At 42.1% G+C, this 22,412-nt stretch overlaps 1 protein-coding gene across 3 annotated transcripts in view; it reads left to right on the forward strand.

Moving 5' to 3' along the window:
- Positions 1-22,412, forward strand: part of Abca1 (ATP binding cassette subfamily A member 1) — a 140,970-nt gene that overhangs the window by 33,153 nt on the left and 85,405 nt on the right. For all 3 annotated transcript variants that reach the window (XM_021261186.2, XM_004848191.3, XM_087184205.1), the window contains 2 exons: positions 17,137-17,258; positions 19,208-19,381. In XM_021261186.2, the coding sequence (XP_021116845.1) occupies positions 17,137-17,258; positions 19,208-19,381 (296 nt within the window). The remainder of the gene's footprint in view (positions 1-17,136; positions 17,259-19,207; positions 19,382-22,412) is intronic.

Raw genomic sequence — 22,412 nt, forward strand, 5'->3', positions numbered from 1 at the left:
GAGGGATAGCTAGGGATACAGGCTGCTGTCAGTTGTGTTTTTTGAGTTGGTCATATGGTTGCCATGAATGGATAGATTTATAGAAAGGGGATAGTTCCATGTATTTAAGAACAATTAAATTTTCAACTTCATGTAGGTAAGTGAAAGTTAAGCATTTATTTCAAAAAGGAAAGTATCATTTGATCTAGTCTGATGATATTGTGCTCTGCTCTTTAAAAAGTAAAATCTTTGTCTCTGATATGGTAAGTGCCCAGGCAGCTTATGCATGACACCAGGGAAATCTCTGAGGAACAGGCAGTTTTCTGACTGAGGCACTGGCTGCAGAGTCACAGCATAACCTCCCAGACAGTGGCCTGCCAAGGGACAGAAGCTAGAGGGAGCAATCTACCAGGTGCAGGCAAGGATGGCTTGCGTAGCCTAGAGAATTTGGAAGCAACAATGAAGCCTATGCAAGTTAGTCTGCTTTTTATTATCACTGTGTGCTAGTGGTTCTAAGCAATGTCAGTACTGAATCACTCTGGCCCATCACAGACCACCTGCTGCCACTGCTCCAGGAAAGTGCTCTTACTCATTTTGAGGATGGAATGCAGTGGGCTGGCCTCTGCTGAAAGGTCTCCCCAGTTTGTGATTCATTTGGCAAAAGCAGCAGTGGTATAAAGTGCTAGCATTTAAACCAGGCTTGGATTGGAGTTTTTTCCTGGGAAGACAGAACTGTGCTTTTCTTGGGCAAGAAAGAAGGCAGTGGGCCATGTGAGGCCTGGCAAAAAAGGGTCGCAGAGCCACACTGGGCTTGGTACAGGGGAGATGTCACTTCCCAGCGGAGAGGTGTATCTGTGCTTGAGCTCCTTTGTCAGGTGTGAGGAACTCTCAGGTGGACCATGTTAGAGTGACTGGGACATGAGTTAAGGTGGAGAAGAGAGGTCATTCCTCTGCTCATGGCTTTGCAGAGAGGAGGTCTTGTCTGATTTTGATTGTGTCGTGTCAGTGTTAAGTCACCCAGTATGTCCTCCTTTTGGCATTGCAACTAGTTTTTAAACTCCTGTCATCTGTCTTTGCTTGGCTTACAACACAAGTCCAGGCCTCAGTTCCAGAGGGAGATGTACAGAAATCCTGCATCTTTCTAGGGGAAGTCAGTAATATCTTGCTAGTTTTGAACAGTGCTTTACATTTTGGAGAGGCCGGGATATGTCAATGTTGATCCTTACTTAGGGACTGGTGTTCATCTGCCCTCACACTCACTCCCCTCCTGGACCATCTGTCTCAGAGTGTGAAAGATCTGGGAGCTGGTCTGGTCCAATGCTCTGCCTTTGTTTACCTTCTGTACTATACACTCACTCCACTTCTCTCAAAGTAGCTCAGTTTGGGTGTTGACAGCTTTAGTTGCCATAATGTTTGCCACCATGCTATACCTTCTGGGGATTAAGGCTGATTCTATTACCCTTGAAAGTTTGAAGACAGCCCTCTTTTCCTGGAGTTTGCCTTCTCTTCTTGGAGTCTTTGATTTTTCTAGGCTAAATGTCCTCATTTCTCTTCCACAGTGCTTTTCTTCCCAAATTTCTGCCTCTTTTCTGGCTGTGTCTCAGTGTGTTTGTGTTATTCTTGAAGTTTACCAGAAATTACAAAAGTATTCTAGAGCAGACAAGAAAGGGGCTTTTGCCTCCTTTGCTCTGAGCCCCATGTTCCTGTTCATGCAATCTGTGACTGCATTAGGCTTTTTGACATTCACATCACTCTGTTGACTCATACTTCATGTGCAATCAACCACAATTACAGATTTTTTAAAAACACACAGAATTGCAAGTTACTTGTTCTCCTTTTTTAAATTGTGCCATTAGTTTTTTGAACTAGAGGGAAAATATCTCTTTCCTAATTTACCTTTTTAGATTTCATATGCAGTCTTATCCTACCAAATCAATTTTGAACTCTGATTTTGTCATGTATTTTATCTGTTGCTTCTTGCTGTTTCCTGTCATCTGGGAATTTGATGAATAACTCTTTGTTCTTGTCCACATCTTTGATAATTGAGTGACCAAGACTTGAGACTTGGATCAATCTCTCAAAGTCTGTCAATCTCTTTGGACTTTATGCCTTGGGACCTGAGAGAGTTCCCAGCCATGGTTCTAGATACTGGGACACCAGGGTATCCAAAACTATTTGAAACTTCTGTTCTAAAGAGTAACCTCAGGGGCCAGGGATTTAGCTCAGTGGTTCTGCCACCTGCCCTGCAAGTGCAAGGACCCGAGTTTGATTGCTGGTATTCCGCACCCCCCCCCCCAAAAGAATAACCTGATCCTTCAAGGAGAAGTCAATTCGTTGAGTTTCCACAACTATGGAAGGGATATTCTGGGAATAGCCATACCCTTGCCACCCCATGCAATACTCTCTCCACAGTGCTATCTTGTATTGTCTTAATAATCTTACAGCTGGGAAGGCCTCCTTCTAGTTTTGAGAGATCAGCCATGGAAAAAATTTTTTAAATATACATGAAACCATCCTAATTAGGAGCCAAGAAGGAAGCTACAGAGATGCTTTACTCATTTTTTAATCACTGGAACATTTTAGACATTTTGCTGTTTTCTTGCTAAACCAGAGTACAAGCACACAGATTGAGTTGTGGCTAAATTAATGTTTGAGAGTCAGTGTCAGAAGCATTCATTCCTCATAAATTGCATTATGACTGCAACTGAAAGGAAGCAAATATTGGACAAATTCTCAGAAAGTATAGAAAGAGTGATGTGTCGATTCTGACCCTGTGAGATGCAGACTGACGAAGATGACTGTTTCTTTGAGGGAGTTTTGTGTGACATCTGGGATGATTTCAGGCAACACATGGATGACAATACTTAATTTTAACCCATATCAAATTGCAATTTCATAGGTATTACAGATTAAAGGAACATAAATAGAAAAAATAACTGAAGTTAATTTAAAGAATGCATCTTTTCATGTGAGTGTGGTAAACTTTTCGAGAGTAATTTATAAATGACTGAAGGTTGGAACATGCTAGTATTGTATAAGGGAAAGTTGTGAGCACTGTGTTAAGATTGTTTTGGCAATAAATTCAGGCTCTAGCCTTCATAAATGAACCTTAGGCAAATTTGATTCTTCTTGGCCTTTGATTTATTTGAAAAATGGAAATTAGCTGCACTGTGAGTCACTGAGTATCACTGAAATGACTTCTAGGGATGTCTTATAGGGAGCTTCTAGCACATAGTTGACATAAAATAAGTTGGTGCTGCTTTACTTCCTACTGTTTCTGGATGTTTGGCCTTTGCCAGTTTGTTCACCCTCTCTGGGCCTCAAATTTCCTTCCCTCAAAATTGAGATGTGGTGAGAAAACCTGATGGTGCTTCACTTTGGGAACTTGGATGGGGATATCTGGGACTAATGGTGGTATGAGCTGTCCATCAGACTGTGGCCCCTTCAAGGCAGGACTGGGTCTTGTTCGTGGTTCTATCCTAAGCATCAGCACAGTAGCAGGCACATGGTAGGCAATCAGTGCATCTTTTTGGAATGAAAGTGAGAGAAATTAAAATACTTGCTCTTTCTCCTTCTCACAGTATTGTAAGGGTCATGTGAAAGAGCTCTGAAAAGTAAAAAAATTCCACTACATGTAATTGTGGAGTTCATTCCCTTGTATTAATGACAGAATTTCTAAAGATAATCTTGGCTTTCTTCCTTCCACAAAGTTCTGTGTTCCAGAGAACTTCATTGGAAGGGTTGCCCTGAACCCAGAAGCAAAAAGAGCATTTACTGGGAATCTAAAGAAATTTACTTTCATGCCCCCCTTTCAAGGCCCTTTGAGGGATCTTACCAGTGAGTTTGTACAGTGATATTTTTCATAAAGTCTGCAAAAGTAGGATATTTAAAAATGCTCTTTTTCTTAAAGGCAGTGCTCTGCATAACTAACGTCAGTCCTAGGCCTTACAAACCTGCATCTGCTTCTGCCAGGGTACTGGGCCTTGGGGAGGAAGAGGAGCTGCCCCTTTCCCAGCCTCTTCCCTGGCCCTGTCCTATTCTTTGCCTCACTCACCTCTCCAAGTCACGTGATTTCCTGAGCCTTGCTTTGATGGCACCTTTTCAGTGGGCTGAGCAGCAGATGAGCCCAAGCTAAGGGTCCTTAGTGGGTTAGCGCTGTCCAGAATCAAGACCGTGCTGGAGAAGGAGGTGTTCTTTTGTTGTTCATGTGTTTTTACTTTTTTGCTGCTTATTTCTTTTGCTGCTACTTAAAATATGTTCCTTAGTGATAACTGAGGGGCTCATTATCCTTTTCCCTGCTGGACATATTTGCTCAGGCATCCACTTTGTCCCAATGTTTGCTCCTCTCCCAAATCCTAGAATTTTGATTATAGACTGTCCTTCAACTCCAGGTGGCACCACGGATGCGGGTCCTTCTTGAGTGGTTACCCCTGTACAGTAGGTCGCTACACAGAGGGGTTTTCCTGCTTGGCTGGAGGGTGAGAAGTACGTATACTGGAGCTGCGTTTCTTGCCCTTGTGGGGTTGACCATCCTCATAGCCCCTCTAGGGAGTTACTCAACTCTGCCTGCCTCCTTATTTCCACAGTTAGCTAGCCTCTTACCCATTGCCACATCCCTCATGAAAGCTCCCAAGTCTCATCATTGCTTATGCTGGTCTGGGGACAATTTCTAGGCTTGTGTAGGTCCTGTGGAAATTCTTCAACTTTTACAGCTGTGGCATGACCCAGGTGAATGGAGAAGGCTGAGGGCACTGTGGTGTGGCTAGATGCCAGAAAGCCACTCCCTGCCGTGCCTGGGACTCAGCCCAGATCCTAGTCTAGCTCTCCAGGTGTCTGGCTGTGTCCCAAGGTACAGCTACACTGACACCTTTTACTACACATTTTATTATAGTCCACTACATGCTTTCTGGAACTGTAGAAGATCATTTTCTGGACCTGTAGGCTTGACCAGGAAAGATAGATAGGACAGCTGAGGGGTGGCTTCCAAGCTATACATAGGGCTGGCAAATGACACATTTCTGGCAGTCATGTACCCCATGGGTCATTTGCATGGCACATCCCAGGAGAATTGTGTCCTTTCAAGTTGGGCAGTACACAGCCTACATAGATTTTTGCTGTGGTCTGAAGTCCTTTTCTGCTTCCTCCAATAAGGACCAATGCAGCTGGACTCCTATGACCCTTAACTCAGAGGCTTTTTAGATGCTCTCTCTTCTCCCCTTTAAGCCTTCTGAAGCTCATGTCATTGGGGTGAAGATATGTGGCTTGGACCCAAGATTTTTGAGAGATTGGTCCTTCAGGACTTAGGAAACAGATCGTACCTTTCTGGTCATGTTTACTGTTGGGTAATTTACTCGTAATACTGGGAATTCATGGTGTGGACTTTTGCTTCTGATTTAATCTTTGAAAGTCAAAAAGACATGAGCTCCAGGGGGCAGGGTAGTTGTAGTGACATAACAAGGTAGTCGACTCTGGCAGGGATTTGAGGGAAAAAGTGTACAATTAACATTTCGTAAATATCTTGGTGTTAAGTGAATAGACGTGGCAGCCAGATTGTCTGGGTTCAAATCCTGGCTCTGCTGCTTACTATCTGTGTGCCCTTGGATAATACCATACCATAACATCTCTGTGCCTCAGCTTCTTCAAAATAGGATAACAGTAGCACCTCAGGGATGGTATAGCAAGTAAATGAGGCAGCAAGGTTAAAGTGCCTAGCATACTAAGTACCAGGCTTCTATTTTACTTTGCTGCATTTTCACACTATTGTGGAATGTAGGGGATTTTATTTTTCCTGTGCACATGAATCAGCCAAGGTTCAGAGAAGCTAAGTAACTTGTCTAACTAAGCACAGCTGGCTGGGTGCAGCAATAAGACCAGAGCTCCAGTCTTTTTTTTAAAGACATGAGGATTTATTAGAGGTAGACAAAGGATGTACTCAAGTGTATAGTGTGAGTGCTCAAAGAAATGAGGCACCCAGAGCTCCAGTCTTTTATACTCTGCCTTTACATCCTTAGGAGGGCTACCCTGGATAGTCAGAAACTTCCCTGAGGTCAAGGTCACAGGGCCCTGGGCGTGCACAGATGGAATGAGAGGAAGGAAGAGGGCTTCTGAGAGAAATGACAGACTTCCTGTGCTTCCAGGCTTTATGCGTAACAGGCACCTAGTATGTGTCCCAAGAGCATCTACAAAGAATATCCTGTGATTCATAGTCACTTGCACTTTCTTACCTGAAGCCTTTCATCCCATTAGGGGATCCACTAAAGTTGAGATTACAACTCCAAACCTTGTATTCTGTTCTTGCGGTACCCCTACATGTCATCTTATTGGGACATCTGATGAAATAGGTGTCCACATTGTGTCATCAAAATGGAAAATCTTTGAAATCTTTGGATAGTTGCAATTCATGTTGTGGGTGTGCTTGTTAAAAGTTTTGATTTGGGGCCTCAGAATTTTGTGTTTTAAAACCTTTCCACTTACTCTGAGAACGTTTTCCCAGACCCGTCAAATCCAGACTGGTCCAGAGCTCAGGCTGTTGATTTCCATTCAGGGCGGAGGGCTGGCCCCAGCTGGGCTGTGAGCAGGGGGATGCAACACTCCACTGCAGTGCTGAAACGTTGTCTGTATTATATCAAATCAAAGGTCAGCTTTACATGGACAAGAATAGAAAACAATTGCATTCAATTACAGAGTGGCATGTACTCCACAAATATGAGATGCTTTAAAACTTTTTTTGATTTATTAACATCAAAAACAATGTTTCCTGCTTTTCTGTATAAGATTTATTTACCCTGTGGGTGGTAAAATGAAGGCCAGTTTATTTCTTCCTGAAATTTTCCCATGTCTGGCCTTCGCATTGTTGTTGCATTGAGGCACAAAGAAGGCAGTCGTAGAGTGACTGTCTAACAAAGTTGCACCAGGTAATACCATTTTTCACTTTTAGTAGATTGTAACGTTCAAGGCTTAAAATAGCACCAGCAGGTTGATAGTTTTACCCCTATTTGACTGATGAGGAAACTGAGGTTCTAAATTGTTATGTCTGTTATTCAAGCTCATGGAATAAAGTTGTAAATTGAATCTAGGTCTGTCTGACTCCAAGCTCAGCAATTTCCCACCATACCATGATGCGATATTTCCTTTACCCAACACTAGGAATGATGGGTGGCAATACTGGCTTCCAGTGACCTTTTTAGAGAGTAAAACAATTGATTTAATAATAGGGTGGAAAGAACCAAAGTGTCGTAGTTAAACTGTTTGGGTTCCTATTTGTCACTTGCTTGTTCAGTGATCTTGAGCAAGATACTAACTTTTCAAGATCTGTCTCTTCATTTGAAAAAAAAAGTGAGAATAATAATGACAACTTTCTCATAAACTTGTTTTAAAGATTATAGAAAATAATACATATAATGTGTCTGAGGTTCTATTATTAAAAATTGCCTTTCCACAAAGAACCATTATATCCTTACTGAGTTTGATTAACTATTTATACATCAGGTGTATATGTATATATTATTTTATTAGTACATGTGTGTGGCATATAATGTTTACATTCCTTGTGGGAATTTGGTACATGTAAATAGCACATCTTAATTCCTTCTTTCATCTCCTTTCCTTTCCCCCCCTACCCCATCCACCCACCTCTTGATTTCCTTGCTTTATTTTGTTGATGTTGTTGTTTGTACATGTCTACAGTACATGCTTACCTTCCTTGTGTGGAGTTGGTACATACCACATCTCAATTCCTTTTTTCATCCCCTACATTATGTATACTGAACAATTCGTCCTAGATCAGCCCTGGAAAGAACACCACCTCAGTTTGTAACTTGGAAGTTCATCTTCCTTTGTAACTCTTTCTTCCCAGACTTTGTGGGTGCCAACGGCTGGTTCCAGTTCCATGCCACAATGTGTTTGGAATGTCCGGTCCCATGTTCAGCCAGGTTGCTAGTGAGAACTGATGGCTTTAAACTCTCTTTTCCTTCTCTCCAGCTCTTCTTTTCTGTACCCCTTGATGTAGTCTTTTTGTTGCCAAACTTTGTTTCTTTATACTTTTTACCTTTTACCCTCTCTTCACTCCTTTCTTCTTTTGGGCCTTCTCTCCCATCTTTCTGTCTCTCTGCTCTTCACAGAGGGTCTCCACACAGAGTTCTCTTCTCAGCTGTTTTCTTGCTTTTTCTCATGTTGGCTTCTTGCTTCTTCCTCTTTTTATCTTTAGGTTCCTAATGCCTTTGGACCAGTGTTACCTCCTCAGCATTACTTTTCATTTCCTCCTGGGCTTCCCAAGCTAGCCTGACCCTAGCCTGACCATGCCCACCACCCCCCTGGCCAGTACTACTAGGTCACCCTTTCCCTTTGGGGCCACAAACCCCACTGGTATTTTGTTACCATGAAGGTTCTTACCAGCTGGCCTCCATCCTTACTCCAGGACCTTCCAATAACCTCTTCCTCTTCCCTCTTATTAGTAAGACATGGATATTATCTTAGTTCATTTAAGCTGCCAAAAGAAAATACCTAAGAATAGGAAATTTTACACAATAGAAATTTATTGCTCTGAATGCTTAGTCCAAGATCAAGGTGCCACAGATTCAGGGTCTGGTAAGGGTTTCCTTTTGCTTCCAAGATGGCATCTTGTTGCTACATCCTCTGGATGAACAAAGTGTTCTCACATGGCACAAGGCACAGAGGGAAACAAACCCACTCCCTCAAGTCCTTTTAAAAGGCCCCTAATCTTACCCTAATCTTGCTCTGCCCTCATGACTTAATGACTTCTGCTCTGCCCTCTTGACTTCTTGAAAGCCCCACCTCTTTTATCAAGGCTAGTTGGAGTCCTATAAGCCTCACTTATCTGTATGTCAAGTTCTTTTCCCCTGCTTGGAAAGTTTGCTGCCATCACTTCTGTGAACAGTTTTTTTATGTCATCTGCACTCTCTCCTGTTTCTTCATTGACTCCAATCAGTCTTATGTTATTCTTCTTTGTATCATCTAGCAGCTGCTGGATTGATTTCTCATGGTCCCTAACTATTTTCCAGAAATTTTTCTTTTCCTGGTCACCAATTGCAATCTTACCTTTTATATCTGAAATTCTGTCCTCACATTGGTTCATTCTGCGGCGTAAACTTTCAATGGAGTTTTTAATTTCCTGGAAATCTGTTTGCATCTATTTTATGGATTCCATTTGTTTCTTATGTTGGGATGCCATTGTGTTCCTCAGCTCCTCTATTTTTTTTATCTGTGTCCTCTCTAGATTTATCAATCATGTCTTGCACTATGGGCAGAATCTCTGCTGTTATCTGAGAAATTATTTCTGATTTCATTTTTTTCCAGATCCTCTTTTGTTGCCAGTGCAGGAGTCCAGGTGGTTGAGTATCATCAGATTGTTCCATTGGTTTCCCTTTGGGGTTGCTGTAGGTGATCTGGAAGTCTGGTTTTGAGACCTGTTTATGTGTCTTCTCATTTCAACAGTGCAGGGTGTGTGTGTGTGTGTGTGTGGTGTGTGTGTGTGTGCGTGTGCCAGCTCAGGCAGTGGTATGGTGGCCCAGAAGGCTCACCTCCTCCTCAGTGCTGGGGCGGGGTTTTTTTTTGGTACCTGGGATCAAACTCAGGACCTTGTGCTTTTGAGGCAGGCGCCAGAACCACTGAGCTAAATTCCCAGCCCCCCACTTCTTAATATTGTCATATTGGTGATTTCATTTCAACATGGGACTTTTTAGACATTCAAATCATTGCAGTTGTTATTGGCTTCATAGGTGAATCAGGGAGAGATAAGTGGTGTCTCCTTCTAGCTCTGATTTAGTGCTGATTCTGAGAGCAGAAAGAGCTAGAGGCTCACTGCTCTGCTCACCAGCCCCTCTGCCCCTCTCCTCTCAGCAGGCAAGGGCAGAGACTATGTCTTCATACATCATCTCTTCATGAGCTCCTACCTTCAGGAAGCACTGAGGAAAAATATTCCTTTGACCTACAGCACTACTGTTTTGGGTACAAGTAACCATTTAGAAGTTTGTAAAACTAATGTGCATTCATAAGTTTAAAATTAAACCTAAGTTTAAAGAATTAAAGTTCTTTAAGGAGTATGTGGTTCCTAAGGTTATTCTGCTCCCATCATTCTAAAGCAAAGATTCCACCTCCAAGTGTTCAGGGTACCTAATCATAGTCTGGTTTTTCTCTTGGGAACTCTTCACATAATTATCATAAAGATTCTATTAACATTTACCTTGAATATATTTAATTTTTGGCTTGTATTTTCTTTTGCATCGTGTGTGAGTCAGTGTTCAGGGTACTTAACACACTGAGTGTAATTAGTGTTGTTTAACTCACACTTTTAGGGGAGGTGGACCTTCATTTACAAAAGGTTCAGAGAGCCTGAGAGGTGACTTCCTCAAGTCCACAGAATGGGAAAATTCTGGAATTGAGGTTGAACCAGACTAGCCAGACTCTAAAGTCTGAACCTTTTTGCCTATCTCTTCCTGTCCCTCTACAGGCCTTCACTGTAGAGAAAGAAACTCCTGGGTTGGGAAGCCCAGGCGTGGATGACCAGCAGGGAGATCCTGAAGCCATGTGCACCGTGCACCACTGGCCTGCTCTTACCTGCCCTAAGGAGACACCCCAGGGAACAGCCAGTCCCTCTGCCTTATCCCCTTTTCCCTAGCACCGAGCACTAAGTTCTTCCCAGAGAACACCCAGCCATCTGGTGCCTTGAAGAGAGTAGAGGCCCAGGATTAGGAAAACAAACCAAGATGACAACAACAAAGTGTGTCTGTTTTAAGCCCTTTTACAACAGAGAAATGTGTGAAGGTCTTGTTTATAAGGCTGGGCAAGCTTAGGCTGAGTGAAGCCGGGAGTTAGAATTTCTTCCCCTTGACCTTCCACCCTGACCCCAGCCCATTGCCCATTTGACAGGGCCAGGGCCGGAAGACCCTTATTCCCCTGCCCCCCCCCCCCCCCCCCGTTGCCACACTGGGCATCCATTTAAGAAGAGTATTTAGGCCTTGGGTGGATGTCAAAAGGGGCCTCTTTTTCTACTTCTCCTTTTTAAATTTGTCTCCTCCACCCACTTCTCAACCTGCTGATGGCTGTGGTTTCTTTTCATGTTAAGCACAGGACTGCAGAGAAACTGGAGCTGGGGCCTGGAGGGCACTGACCAATAGTAACCTCAGCCAGCTCACTTCAGGGCTTCCCTTTGCCTTTCAGCCAGCTGCTGTCCTCCCTCCCTCCCTCCTCCCTTTCCCTCCTTCCTCCCTCCTCTTCCCCCCTCTCTCCACCTCTTTTCCTCCTGCCCTGTTTTTCCCCCTCTCCCACTCTTCGTGCTTCTCCCTTCTCCCTGGTTCTGTCCTTTTCTCCCAAGCTGGAGACCAGCCTGTGCTCTTGCAGGCTGGCTGGAGAGAAGGAAAGGAACACTTAAGTGACCATGAAAGCATCCCCAGGGACAGGGCCCTTCGTACCACACCCCTCTGCCTGACTGTGAGTTTCCTTGGCTGGTCAGAGAGGCGTGGCCTAGATGGGTGGAAGAAATTGAGTAGTCTCCTTTACTCTTCCCTAGTCCACAAATGTGCATTTTACTCATTCTTTTTAAACTCTAAACTCCTTTTGTTTCTCTTTGCTTTCTCTTTTACCTTGCCTTACTGTACTCACAGTAGAGCTCCTGGGAACTCAGTAGGGCGCTGTTTTCTTCCTCAGGCAAAACCACAGAGGCCAAGCTCAGCAGATCACATACTTTGGCCTGTAGTGCAGAGACTGTGGTAAGAAAGCTCTTCTGGCTTTTTGCTGGATTGTGACTTTCAGTCTTCCTATGAACAGCAGGAGTCATATTTCATTTAGCAGTAACCCAGCTCATTGATGCCCATGTTCTGCTACAGCAGTCACCTTCCTGGTTTCCCATGTAAATATTTGAAGAAAATAAGTTCTGAATGGGTACTTTCACGTTCCTGATCATAACAACCTGTGAATGTTATTGCCCCATTTTACATCCAAAGAAACCAAGGCCCAGAGAAACTAAGAAAAGGTGAAAAGGGAGGTTCATGGTTACACAGTTTGGAAGTGGCAGAGAGGGATCTGAGTTCAGCCCTTGTGATGTTATATCCAGTGCTGATATTGTCTGGCCCTGTGCTCCACTCAGTACTACTGAGTAAGATTATGTCAGAAATTCTCTTCCTGATCTACACATTTGAAAGATAAAACCCAGTCCATATCAACTCATTTGGCTAAGGTTAAATGACTGACTGTTCTTTCTGCTAAGTGTTTCCTGTCTTGCCTGGAATGGCTGGTCTTATAGCCAGCCATCTTCCATCTTTCTGTGTCCAGCCTCATGCTGACCGGTAGCTGTGATCATTCCTATTGATTCTCTGGAAAATACAAGACTTATTTATTCTTTTATATAGTTCTGAATAGGCAAAGTAGCTAGCTTTGATCTTTTACTTGTGCACAAGTATCAGCAGAAATAATTCTCTAATTATATATAGCTTAGGAAATCAGTCAGGCAAATACATATGTACACACATACACACTTAATAGATCATAGACTTAGTGTCCCAACATACATGGCAAAGTCACTTCTCTATTCTGTAATGCTTTATGGTTAAATTAGCAGCAAAGCTAATGAGATCAGTCGTTCTTGAAAATGACAATGGTTTTAGTCATTCATTATGGAGAATCTTACTCAATGCCAGAAATTGTCTTGGGCCTGCAAGTACACTTTCTCATTTAACCCCAAGCTGAGTCCAGTGAAGTAGATGCTATTGTCATCTCCATTTTATCATTTAATTGACTCAGACTCCCACCCCTCATTCTGTTTTCCTGCTGTACTTCCCGCTGCTGACCTGACTTCCCTTTTGACCTGGGCTGATGTGAGTGAGTGGACTCAGAGAAATCTGGTGTCATCTTGACTTGCTTTATTTCACATTCATGTCCTGTTCTCACTTCTCCTAAACTGCAGCAAGGTGAATTTACCTCTTATAATTGGAAATTTTCCAGGTCACGTAAGTTTATTAATTTATTCACTTACTTGTATTCATTCATTCATTCATTCATTCATGTATCCAACATTGATTGAGTGCTCCTCTGTGCCGGGCACTACTGGCTTTGGAGTTACAAATCCTGGCTCTCCCCACATTTCTGTTCTGGGAGAAAAATGTATACAGAGACGACTGCAGCTTTATCTGTGTCAGACTCAAGGAAAATGCAGGATTTTGTTGGGGCACAGAAGAGGGCCACCTAATCCCCTTGGAAGGTGGGGAGGTCAGGGCAGGCTTCCTGGAGGAGGTGACTCACGGACCAAGTCAGGAAGAAGGGATGAGAAAGAGAAGGCTGTTTTTGACATCTGGCTTTCTCAATATTCTTCACCTCACCATTTTCTTGTTAGCAGCATAGTGGAAAAGACAGAGTAGCCTGTACAACGTCACTCTGTGTAACTTCATACCCCACCCAGCTTTTCCTTCTACCTTCCTACTGTCCAAATCTTAGGTTTTGAGGAATCTCATTTCTCTTTGTTTATCTGCTTATCAATTTTTATTCTTCATTCACAGTCATTTGTTGCGAACCTACGTGCATGGCACTATGAGTACAGGGAGTGTGTCCTGGTTGTTGTCTCCTCACCAGTCACAGCTTCTGGAGATTTGGGGCTCTTTGGAGTTTTTCCAGAACTCCAGCCAGATATCTCCCCAAGAAGCACATGCAGAGAGGCCTCATCTTGGACACATGCTTCCATTAGCTGTCTTCTCCCTCGTGCTGCTTTCTTTAATCAACATGCCTCTTCATCTCCTTTATCAGTCCAGAAAATTCCTTGAAGGCAGGGGCTGTGTCCTCAACTTTTCTGTACATTGCATTGTTGTACATGGGTAAATCTGTATGAAAAAATATTTACAATAACAACAAAATTATTGCCATTTATTAGGAACCAGTCATGAGCCAGTTGCTCACTGTTCCTGCTTTCCATATGAATCTCCCTAGACCTCGCATTTTTGAAAAGTGGATACTGTTAACATTTGTTCATAGGTAAGAAAACTTGTCCTCAGTAAACATAATGACCTTCTCATAGTCATACAGGTAATTCACAGCAGAATGTAGCATCAAATTTAAGTTAATATGGTCCTAAATATTGATCATTTCTCCATATCATTGTCTTTCAAACTTGGCTAGAGTCACCTGGAAAGATTTTTTGCTCTTTAATTCTGAGATCTGACTCTTATCCCTAGCAGTTCTGATTGGTTGTTCCAGGGGATGGCTTGGGCTTTGGGATTTTTGTAAATCTCCCAGGCGAGTCTACTAGGTAGCCAAGGTTGTGAACCAGCCTGACACCAGCTTGCCTTCCTGTGTCTACATGAGCTGCAGCTGCCAGTGAGTGTGACGGCCTGAGCTGACATGTGCAGATATCCATGTGACCAGACTGCAAGTTCTTTGTAGCCAGGGATCTCTGGCCCTCCCTGCTATTTCCCTACCCAGCCTTCGTACCACACCATGCGTGTGCACTGCCAAGGGTTGTTGACTATTTAACAGTCTCTTGGTTCTTGTGTCTCATCCAAGGGATAGGCAGTTGGAGTTTGATCACATCCAGCTGTTTTCATCCTTAGAGCCTGTTGAAATAACAGAATAGTCTTTTAAACATGCTGAGCACATTTGCTGGTCTCAAGAGTGTTGCTGGGTGACCCAGGTCTATTGAAAGTGCAGCCTGGGTCAGCATCCCACACTTCTGCTGCCCTGTTTCAGAGGAGGGGGGCTGTTCTGACATCCCTCAGCATCATACTCTGTACTACTTTCTCTGCTTAGGAAGAATTTGTGGCCCCAGTGGTTGATAAGGGCTAGCTGACTTGTTTATTCTGATCTCTAAAGGTTCATTAGGTCTTTTTCGGCCCCTCATTTTATAGCTAAAGCACTGTAAACACTAGGTGAAATGTTGTAGCAAGTAAATGAATACAGAATCCAGGTTTCTGACTCCCATTGTGTTGTGGTACTTTTTCTATTGCTACATAATAGTCAGTGTCTACTTTTTCACATTAGGCCCTAAATGTAGCTCCCTGCTTATTTAGTTGTTTATTCTTACTGTAGAGAAATTAGGATGCTCTGAATATTGCTTTCTGCCCCGGAAAGACAGCTCTGGTGCCTAGGAGTCCTGTTTGCTTCTCAGGTATAGCCTGGGGATGGCCCTGACATTCCTGTGCTCTCCCTGGACCTGCAAGGCTAGATACTTCTGGAGTCTTCTCAGCCCCACTCCCATCTATTAGTATTTATTCCTCAGCTGTCATTCACAGAGCAGTAATTCTTTGCCCAGGCCCTGATTTGGGTATTGGGGACACTAAGGTAAAACACAGATTGTGTGTCCTTATAAGCAGAGTCTAGTGGAAGCAATATATAAGTAAATTGTTTCTTAAAATATGGCTCCCAGACTTCCAGCATTTAAGATACACATGTTCCTTATTAAAATGTACGTTTGTGGCCACCAACTCTAGATCGACTATTTTTGAAGCTTTATGGATTGGGCCCAAGAAACTGCATTCTAACCTATGCTCCCTAAGTGAGTCTTAGGTGCTCTGAGCCTTGACAACCACAGAAGGGAGCCTGATGGTAACAGGATAGCGTCACATGTGATGGGAAGCACCAGGCAGGTGACAGTTTGCAGGAGCATTGATTCTGAGGAGGTACACTAGCAGGCCTAGGAAACAGCTGCTGGGTATCATGAGGAATCCCTAGGTGTTAGCCACATGGATTTCTTAGGAGAATCATTTCTCTAGAGATGTGAATTGTGCTTATGTATTCTTTATAGAACTCCGTACAGTATTTACTGAAGTTTACTTCAGGTAGAACATGCTTGGATCATGCAACTCCTTATGAGAACCAGCCCTCCTGCTGCTTTATTTCCACATACGACCTTTTTTGCTCCCACGATTAGCTCCTGGCCTCCTTACACCTCACTTTGTAGCCCCATTTTCAGATTAAATCTGTACAGTATTTTTCTCCAGGTAAATGATTTGGGTTTGCAAAGTTTGCCCCCTAGAGGTCATGTAGTGCCTAGGCCTGTGGGCCACAATTGCAAGTCATGTAGTCGTGCTGAGCTGTTTTTATCTTTATTGGAAAAAAAAAAAGGAAAGAAAGAAAGAAAGAATTAATTTAGGTTAATAGAAGGATGCTGTGGAAAAAGAAAAGGTGGAAAGTGAAATGAAATAAGACAGAAAAGGATATTATATCAGTCAGAGTGTCTTTCCCAAGACCTTGTCAGAAACCTCTTATTTTGGAGATGAGGAAACTGAGGTTCAGAGAGATGGTGTGAAATACCCATAGGATAACATCAGACACAGCCTCCAACTCTAGAGACCGACCAGTGATTTTCTGTCTCACACCACTGGATTGAAGCCTTTCCTGAATAAACCCGAAGGGCTTATTGTTTAATTGCAATCCATATGAAACCCTTAGCAATTAAATCATTTAGTAGGGTAGACTTAAGTGCATCCTTACATACTTTCCTAAGGCATGGCAGACCTGGGCTTTAGAGTTCCATATCACATGTTTTGTTTCAAAATAAAATGAGTCTGTGTCTCTGAAAGTGCTTTGGTATGCATAATGCTCTGTACTAGTGCTTCTCAAAGTGCAGTCCCCAGGCCGGCACTATCAGCGTCATCTGTACACTTGTTAGAAATGCAGATTCTTCAGCCTCATCATAGGCCCATGCAATCAGAAACTCTGGGACTGGGGTCCAGCAGTCTGTTTCAACAAATCCACCAGGTAATTCTGATGCTTGTTAAAATTTTGAGAACTGTTGCTTTCCCAGCCTTTGTGGCCTATGGGAATAAGCCTTTAGGTCTCTCTGATTTTCACCATATGAGATGGCATTGAGGAGACAAGTGGTAGAGTCAGTGTTACAAATCTTAGGTGGGATGGATGGATCATTTAAAAGGATTGGCTCTTTGTTTAGAAAGCAAGTCACTGTTTGAGTCTACGAGCACACACTGAGTGTGGTTCAACATTGTATGTATCAGAAAGCAATTTTTAAATGTCTCTCCTGATAAAACACAGCTCCCCTGATTCATTTCTCTGTGTGCTTAAGCCAGAAGCCTGTGGTCGTCAATTGGTTTAAAACAAGGCAATGCATAGTATATTTTTCTCCACCTGCCTTACAGCGTTGTTGTATTTTGGGGGAGGGGTCATTTATTCAATGAAAAAAACCCCACGATTTTTTGGTAGGATTGAAGCTTCAGGATTTCCTGATGGACAGTGAAACCTTCTCTGGATTCCTATATCACAATCTCTCTCTCTCAAGGCCTACTGTGGACAACATGCTAAGGGCTGATGTCCGTCTCCGCAAGGTAAGCTGCCCTGTTAGCTTTCTCAGTGGGGGCTGATGGAAAGTACATTGCTTAAGTGCATTGTTTGAGTCCCTGAGAAATGAATAAACCCCTGTCTTTTTAATATGGTGAAAGAAATACTCAGCTTGAATTCAGCTTCACTTCATTTTACTACCTGGCTCAGACTGGGATTCCCAAAGTTTCCATAGAGCTGAATGTGTAACCTAGCATCAAAGGCCAACTGGTAGAAATAAAACTGATTGCCTGGCTGTCAGGTGACATTTGTGATAACTTCCTCCTAAAACAGTTACATTTGAGGTTAAAGAGAATTAAACTTTTAAAAAATATTTTCATTGTTCTAGGAAAAGAATCAGGGTTGAGGATTATTGATATGGAGCATCTTATGTCTGTACAATCTGAGACAGGAGATTTTATAAACTGAATATTTCTTTTAAAGATAAATTTTTAAAGTCTGGAAGTACTATTGGTGTTTATATTCAATTTTAATGTGAGATTCTTAGAGAACTTCCTCATATACCTCCTGTGCAGATTGCATGGTTATTAATTTCTCAAAGATGTTTCTTGAGTTTATTCTCTGGCATAAAGGAGAACTGCTTCCTTACTCTGTCTCATGTCTGTATATTAGCTTGTCTTTATAATAAGCAGAAGTTAAGGAAATGTTTGTGCTTGAAAATAAAGTCTTCACATGATCAAGAATTTTTAAAATTAGAAAAATATGCTCACTGCCTGCTGTTGTGAAAGTAGGAAAATATGCCTTGTGTTTACCAATTGTGTGGTAGGGAGGTGGGCCAGAGGCAGCAGGCTTTGAAAATAGTTGCATTTTACACAATTTCCATTGCCCCCTGCCAATTTGATATCTGTCATAACCCATCAATTTAAAATAAGGGGCATCCTAAGCATGGAAGTAGTCCTTGTATGGTAATTGGAGTTTCTGATCTTAGGTACATTTGCTAAGGGTAGCCTGATGGTCTCCCAGCAAAGACAAGTTAAAGAAAGGAACAAACTGAAGTGCATTTGAGTGGGAGTATGTGAAAATGTAATGGAAACCATTGCAGGCCAAATGCTCTGCAGTGTTTCAAAAGCTGCGTGAGTTTGAGAGGCCTTTTGTGCATCACCCACATTAGGTTCTTCTCCAAGCAGGACCAGACCCCATCAACTTAAACTAACAGAGGAATTAGTGATGATAAAATAAAAAGCCTGCATCATTCATTCAACTAAATGCAAAGTAAGCACATAAATGAGGGCCTCTCTTCTTAGAGAACCTGTTATCCAGTGGACAATAAGGATGATATAGGAAGAAGCATGGTTTATTTAGGCCCAGAAAGGCTAATTAAATAAACAAAATATAACCAAGCAGAAGCTGCCTAGTGGGTTTGCTATAATGCTTAGATAAGAGTGACCTAGAACTGACCTATCGTTCAGAAGATAAGAAGCCTGACTCTCTAGCACTGTGTTCTAGGACAAGTGAAAAGAAAAATTACAAATTCTGACATTATTTGAACATGGTTCTATAAATTGATTAAATAGCCATACCTAGATATAAATAGTATGGTTTTTTTTGTAATTTAGTTCAATTATATTATAAATGCCAAAATAATGAAAATGTTTTTCCTATAATAAAAATGGTTCCAGAAATTCAGACTCTGAATTCCTGTTCACTGAATTGTGTTCCAGTATTGAGGAAAAGAATTGGACTCAGAATTTCCCTTTGCAAGATGTGGGAGATATGAGTCAGAAACAACAGGCTGGTTTGAAATGTGTGTTCAGATCCTGCTTGGTTCATCCTGAAGTTCAATAAAGAGACCTGATGCACTGGACTATTACAGTATTGCCCTTTTTAAGATCTTCAAAGCTGCATTGATGTGAGGTTCCCCAAGGTCTTCGAGGACCCAGCTTCCCATCTTTGTAATCCTCTTTTGCTTTTCTCTCTTTGCATGAAATGCTTCCAGGTATTTTTGCAAGGTTACCAATTACATTTGACCAGTCTGTGCAATGGATCAAACTTAGATGTGATTAAACTTGGTGACCCTGAAATTTCTGAGCTTTGTGGTCTACCAAGGGAGAAACTGGATGCAGCAGAGTGGATTCTTCGTTCCAACATAGACATCCTCAAGCCCATTGTGGTGAGTACTCTTGCTCTGTGGAGAAACTTCAAGCACTGATGTTTTTGAAATGTGACATTTTTTCTTGGACAGCATAACTTTGTTTTTGTAGAAACATAGAGCTTCTCGGGAGTTTGTGATACAATTTAGCCCAGTGGTATTTTAGGTATTTTTTTCAAACTTTTGGTCAACCTTCCAAGGCTTGAATAGAGGAAGAATGTGCTGGGTGTGGCTGAATCCAAGCCCAAGGTCCCTTGTGCTCATTTTAATTGGAGAAGGCCTGCTTTTTCATGTTTTATATTATAATTCTGAGTAAGAGTTCATTTGAAGAGTTTCCTAGATTAAAAAAATGTTTCAAAACTATTGATGGGAAGATGGCTATCAATTCATGTTTAATTCATGTTAAAAGGAGACATTGTGAGCTCACACTAGAAGAAAAACCTGGAATTGGATAGGACCGTACCCAATAATTATCTTTATCAGTGACAAAACTGTGTTCAAAGAAGAAGAATGCTGGCAGAGTTTTATTAGCCCAGAAATCCATCATTTAGAGAAGTACTTCATGAGGATACACATTCTTTCTTAACCAAAGAGTGCAGGTGAGCATATTTGTCATCGGAGAATTATGTAGAGTAATTCCAGAATAAGCACATCTGTAGGTTTTCTGAGAGCTCTGGTGAAAGCCCCTCCAACTCATCATTTAACATCCACTGTTCTGGTTTCCTGTTTACCAGAAGTGCTTGTTTGTCAGTAGGTTCTCTTAAAACTAGGGAAAGAGTTCTGGAGGAAGAAAGTGCCTGAAAAGAGATGATCCTCATTATAATATAATGAAATTGAACTTGGTGCAGTATGATTTCTTTATAGAGAATCAGATCTTCCCGGGGTCTGAAGAATGTTCAGTTTCTGGACTTTTGCCTACATTATACCTTAGAATGTGACTTTAGGAACGAATTTTAGGACTGACCATCAAGAAGCTCTTGTATTTTGCTGATTCTGAGATGCTGCTGCCTGAGGCAAGGTAGTGAAACTGAGCTTCTGGTTGCCTCACAGTGGGCACCCAAGTCAATCATGGGGACCAGCTTAGGCCTAATTCTCAAAGTCTGCTTTTGCTTAATTCCAAAATGATGGACTGTTTCTGTTTTAATTTTTAATACTGAGTGCTTTGTTCAATGGTCTGTGATTCTATTGGTTAATATTTCTATATTGTAATTTCAAGTTAGATATTTATGGGGATGTTTACAGCCCTAAGTAACATCCCCTAATAGATGTTCAGTTATGAATATTTGGCATATTTTTGTTTCTTTGTTTTTGTGGGATTTTTTTGCATTGTGAGACATAGAGGGTCAAGGTTATTACATGGCACAAAACCATTTTGGTTTGCTTTACTTCACTACAAGAAGAAATACATATTGATTCTTCAAATTTTGGAAAGATGAGTGTTTTTAGAAGACGCAGTTATTTATTCTGGTTCCCTTTCATTCTGTTTCACTTCTGTTTTCTCATCAAACACCTCTTATGTACACAATGCAGTAAACTTCCTTCCACTCACAGAATATCTGAATTATGTGCAAAGTAGGATGACATTACAGCCCTCATCATCTGACAACAGGTCAGGTTTCAACTTGAAAATGTCTGTCCATGTGGGAGGATTAGCAACATGACAGAGTACATGAAAATGCACCTTCAGACCTGTCAGCCACATTGTATCCCATTCGTGTCATAATTGTACCTTGTAGATCAGTTGGTTCACAAGCAGGTGTTGAATAAGGTGGCTCCAGGTGCTTCCTATACATCTCTTGGGTGTATGGAACATCTAGCATGTGCTCCTGGCCCTCTGCTGTTGCTGAGAAATGTCTTTCCCTAAAGTCAGAAAATGGGGCTTTTGAATTAGGTTACAGTGAGTGGTCAGGATGTTCTGTGTAAAGATGATTTTGGAAGACACCTTTGAGATGATGTGATTTCCAGACATGTTGGAATGTTATTTATTGAATCAAGCAGAGTCTCAATTGGAGTGCTGGGATTGGTATTTGATTTGCAGTGAGAAGCCTTTTTCTCCTGCCACTTAGTTAAAAATTTAGCATTTGTGATGTTAGATGGACGTGACATGTGATATCATTACACATGGGCAGTTACTTGTGCCAAAAATTGTAACAGAAGCATCAACCAGATGAGAGAGAGTTTGTATGTTCCTCATCTTTTAGCCCAGGATATTCTGAGCCTTTTTCCTGGGCCTACTCCAGTCCCTGGACAACCTCTGAATAACAGTGTTTGGATGACATGAGGAAAACCTGGCAAATTTGTAAGGAGCATGGATTTCAGGTCAGCTGGATCTGGGTTCAAATATTGCCTCAATTTTTTACCAGCATTGACCTTGGAAAATTATTTTAGTCTCTATAAGCCTCAGCATCCTCTCTTTTACATGCAGATAATATATTCTACCCTTTATTGTGATTATTGGTCATCTACGTGCAGAGCCTGACTTGAGGACTAGTATGGGCTAGGTGCTTAGTAAATAGAAGCTGATCACTTAATTGAGACGAGTAATTAAATTATATGACAAAAACAATTGCTAGTTGTAGGGGACAGGGGAAGGGGACGTTACCAGAACCTCTGCAGTTAGTCCTGGTCTCCTGCGAGCCACGGCAGCACACGGCGAATTATAGGAAAGGTAGAAAAATGAGACCGAGAAGAAGCTGAGCTTTGGGTCTGATCAGTGCTGCTCTGGGCAGCAAAGACAAAAGCCCCCAGCTTACCGCACCTTTTATTCAGTACATCGGGAGAAACAAATGTAATAAATGACTTGCAGAGCGTTCAGTAGTTCACATTGGGATAAACAAGGTGTAATGGAAGGCTTGCAGAGAGTTCAGTACATCTCCGGCAAACAAGATGTTAATCAGTCCAAGAACAGTGAGGAACTGAGCAGATGTTTGTTCTCCCAGGATGTTTCTTGTCCTGGAGAATCACAGCATCACTGGATCACTGAAGTCTCAGTTGTGACCGGAGGCCAAACTGGAGTTATTCTGTAGCTGGGCTGTAGGCAAGAGAACTAGGC

This window comes from Heterocephalus glaber, unplaced genomic scaffold (genome assembly GCF_053883595.1).
Source record: "Heterocephalus glaber isolate CG9 unplaced genomic scaffold, H.glaber_assembly_v1.0 deba00001481, whole genome shotgun sequence".
In the NCBI taxonomy this organism is placed as follows: Eukaryota; Metazoa; Chordata; class Mammalia; order Rodentia; family Bathyergidae; genus Heterocephalus; species Heterocephalus glaber.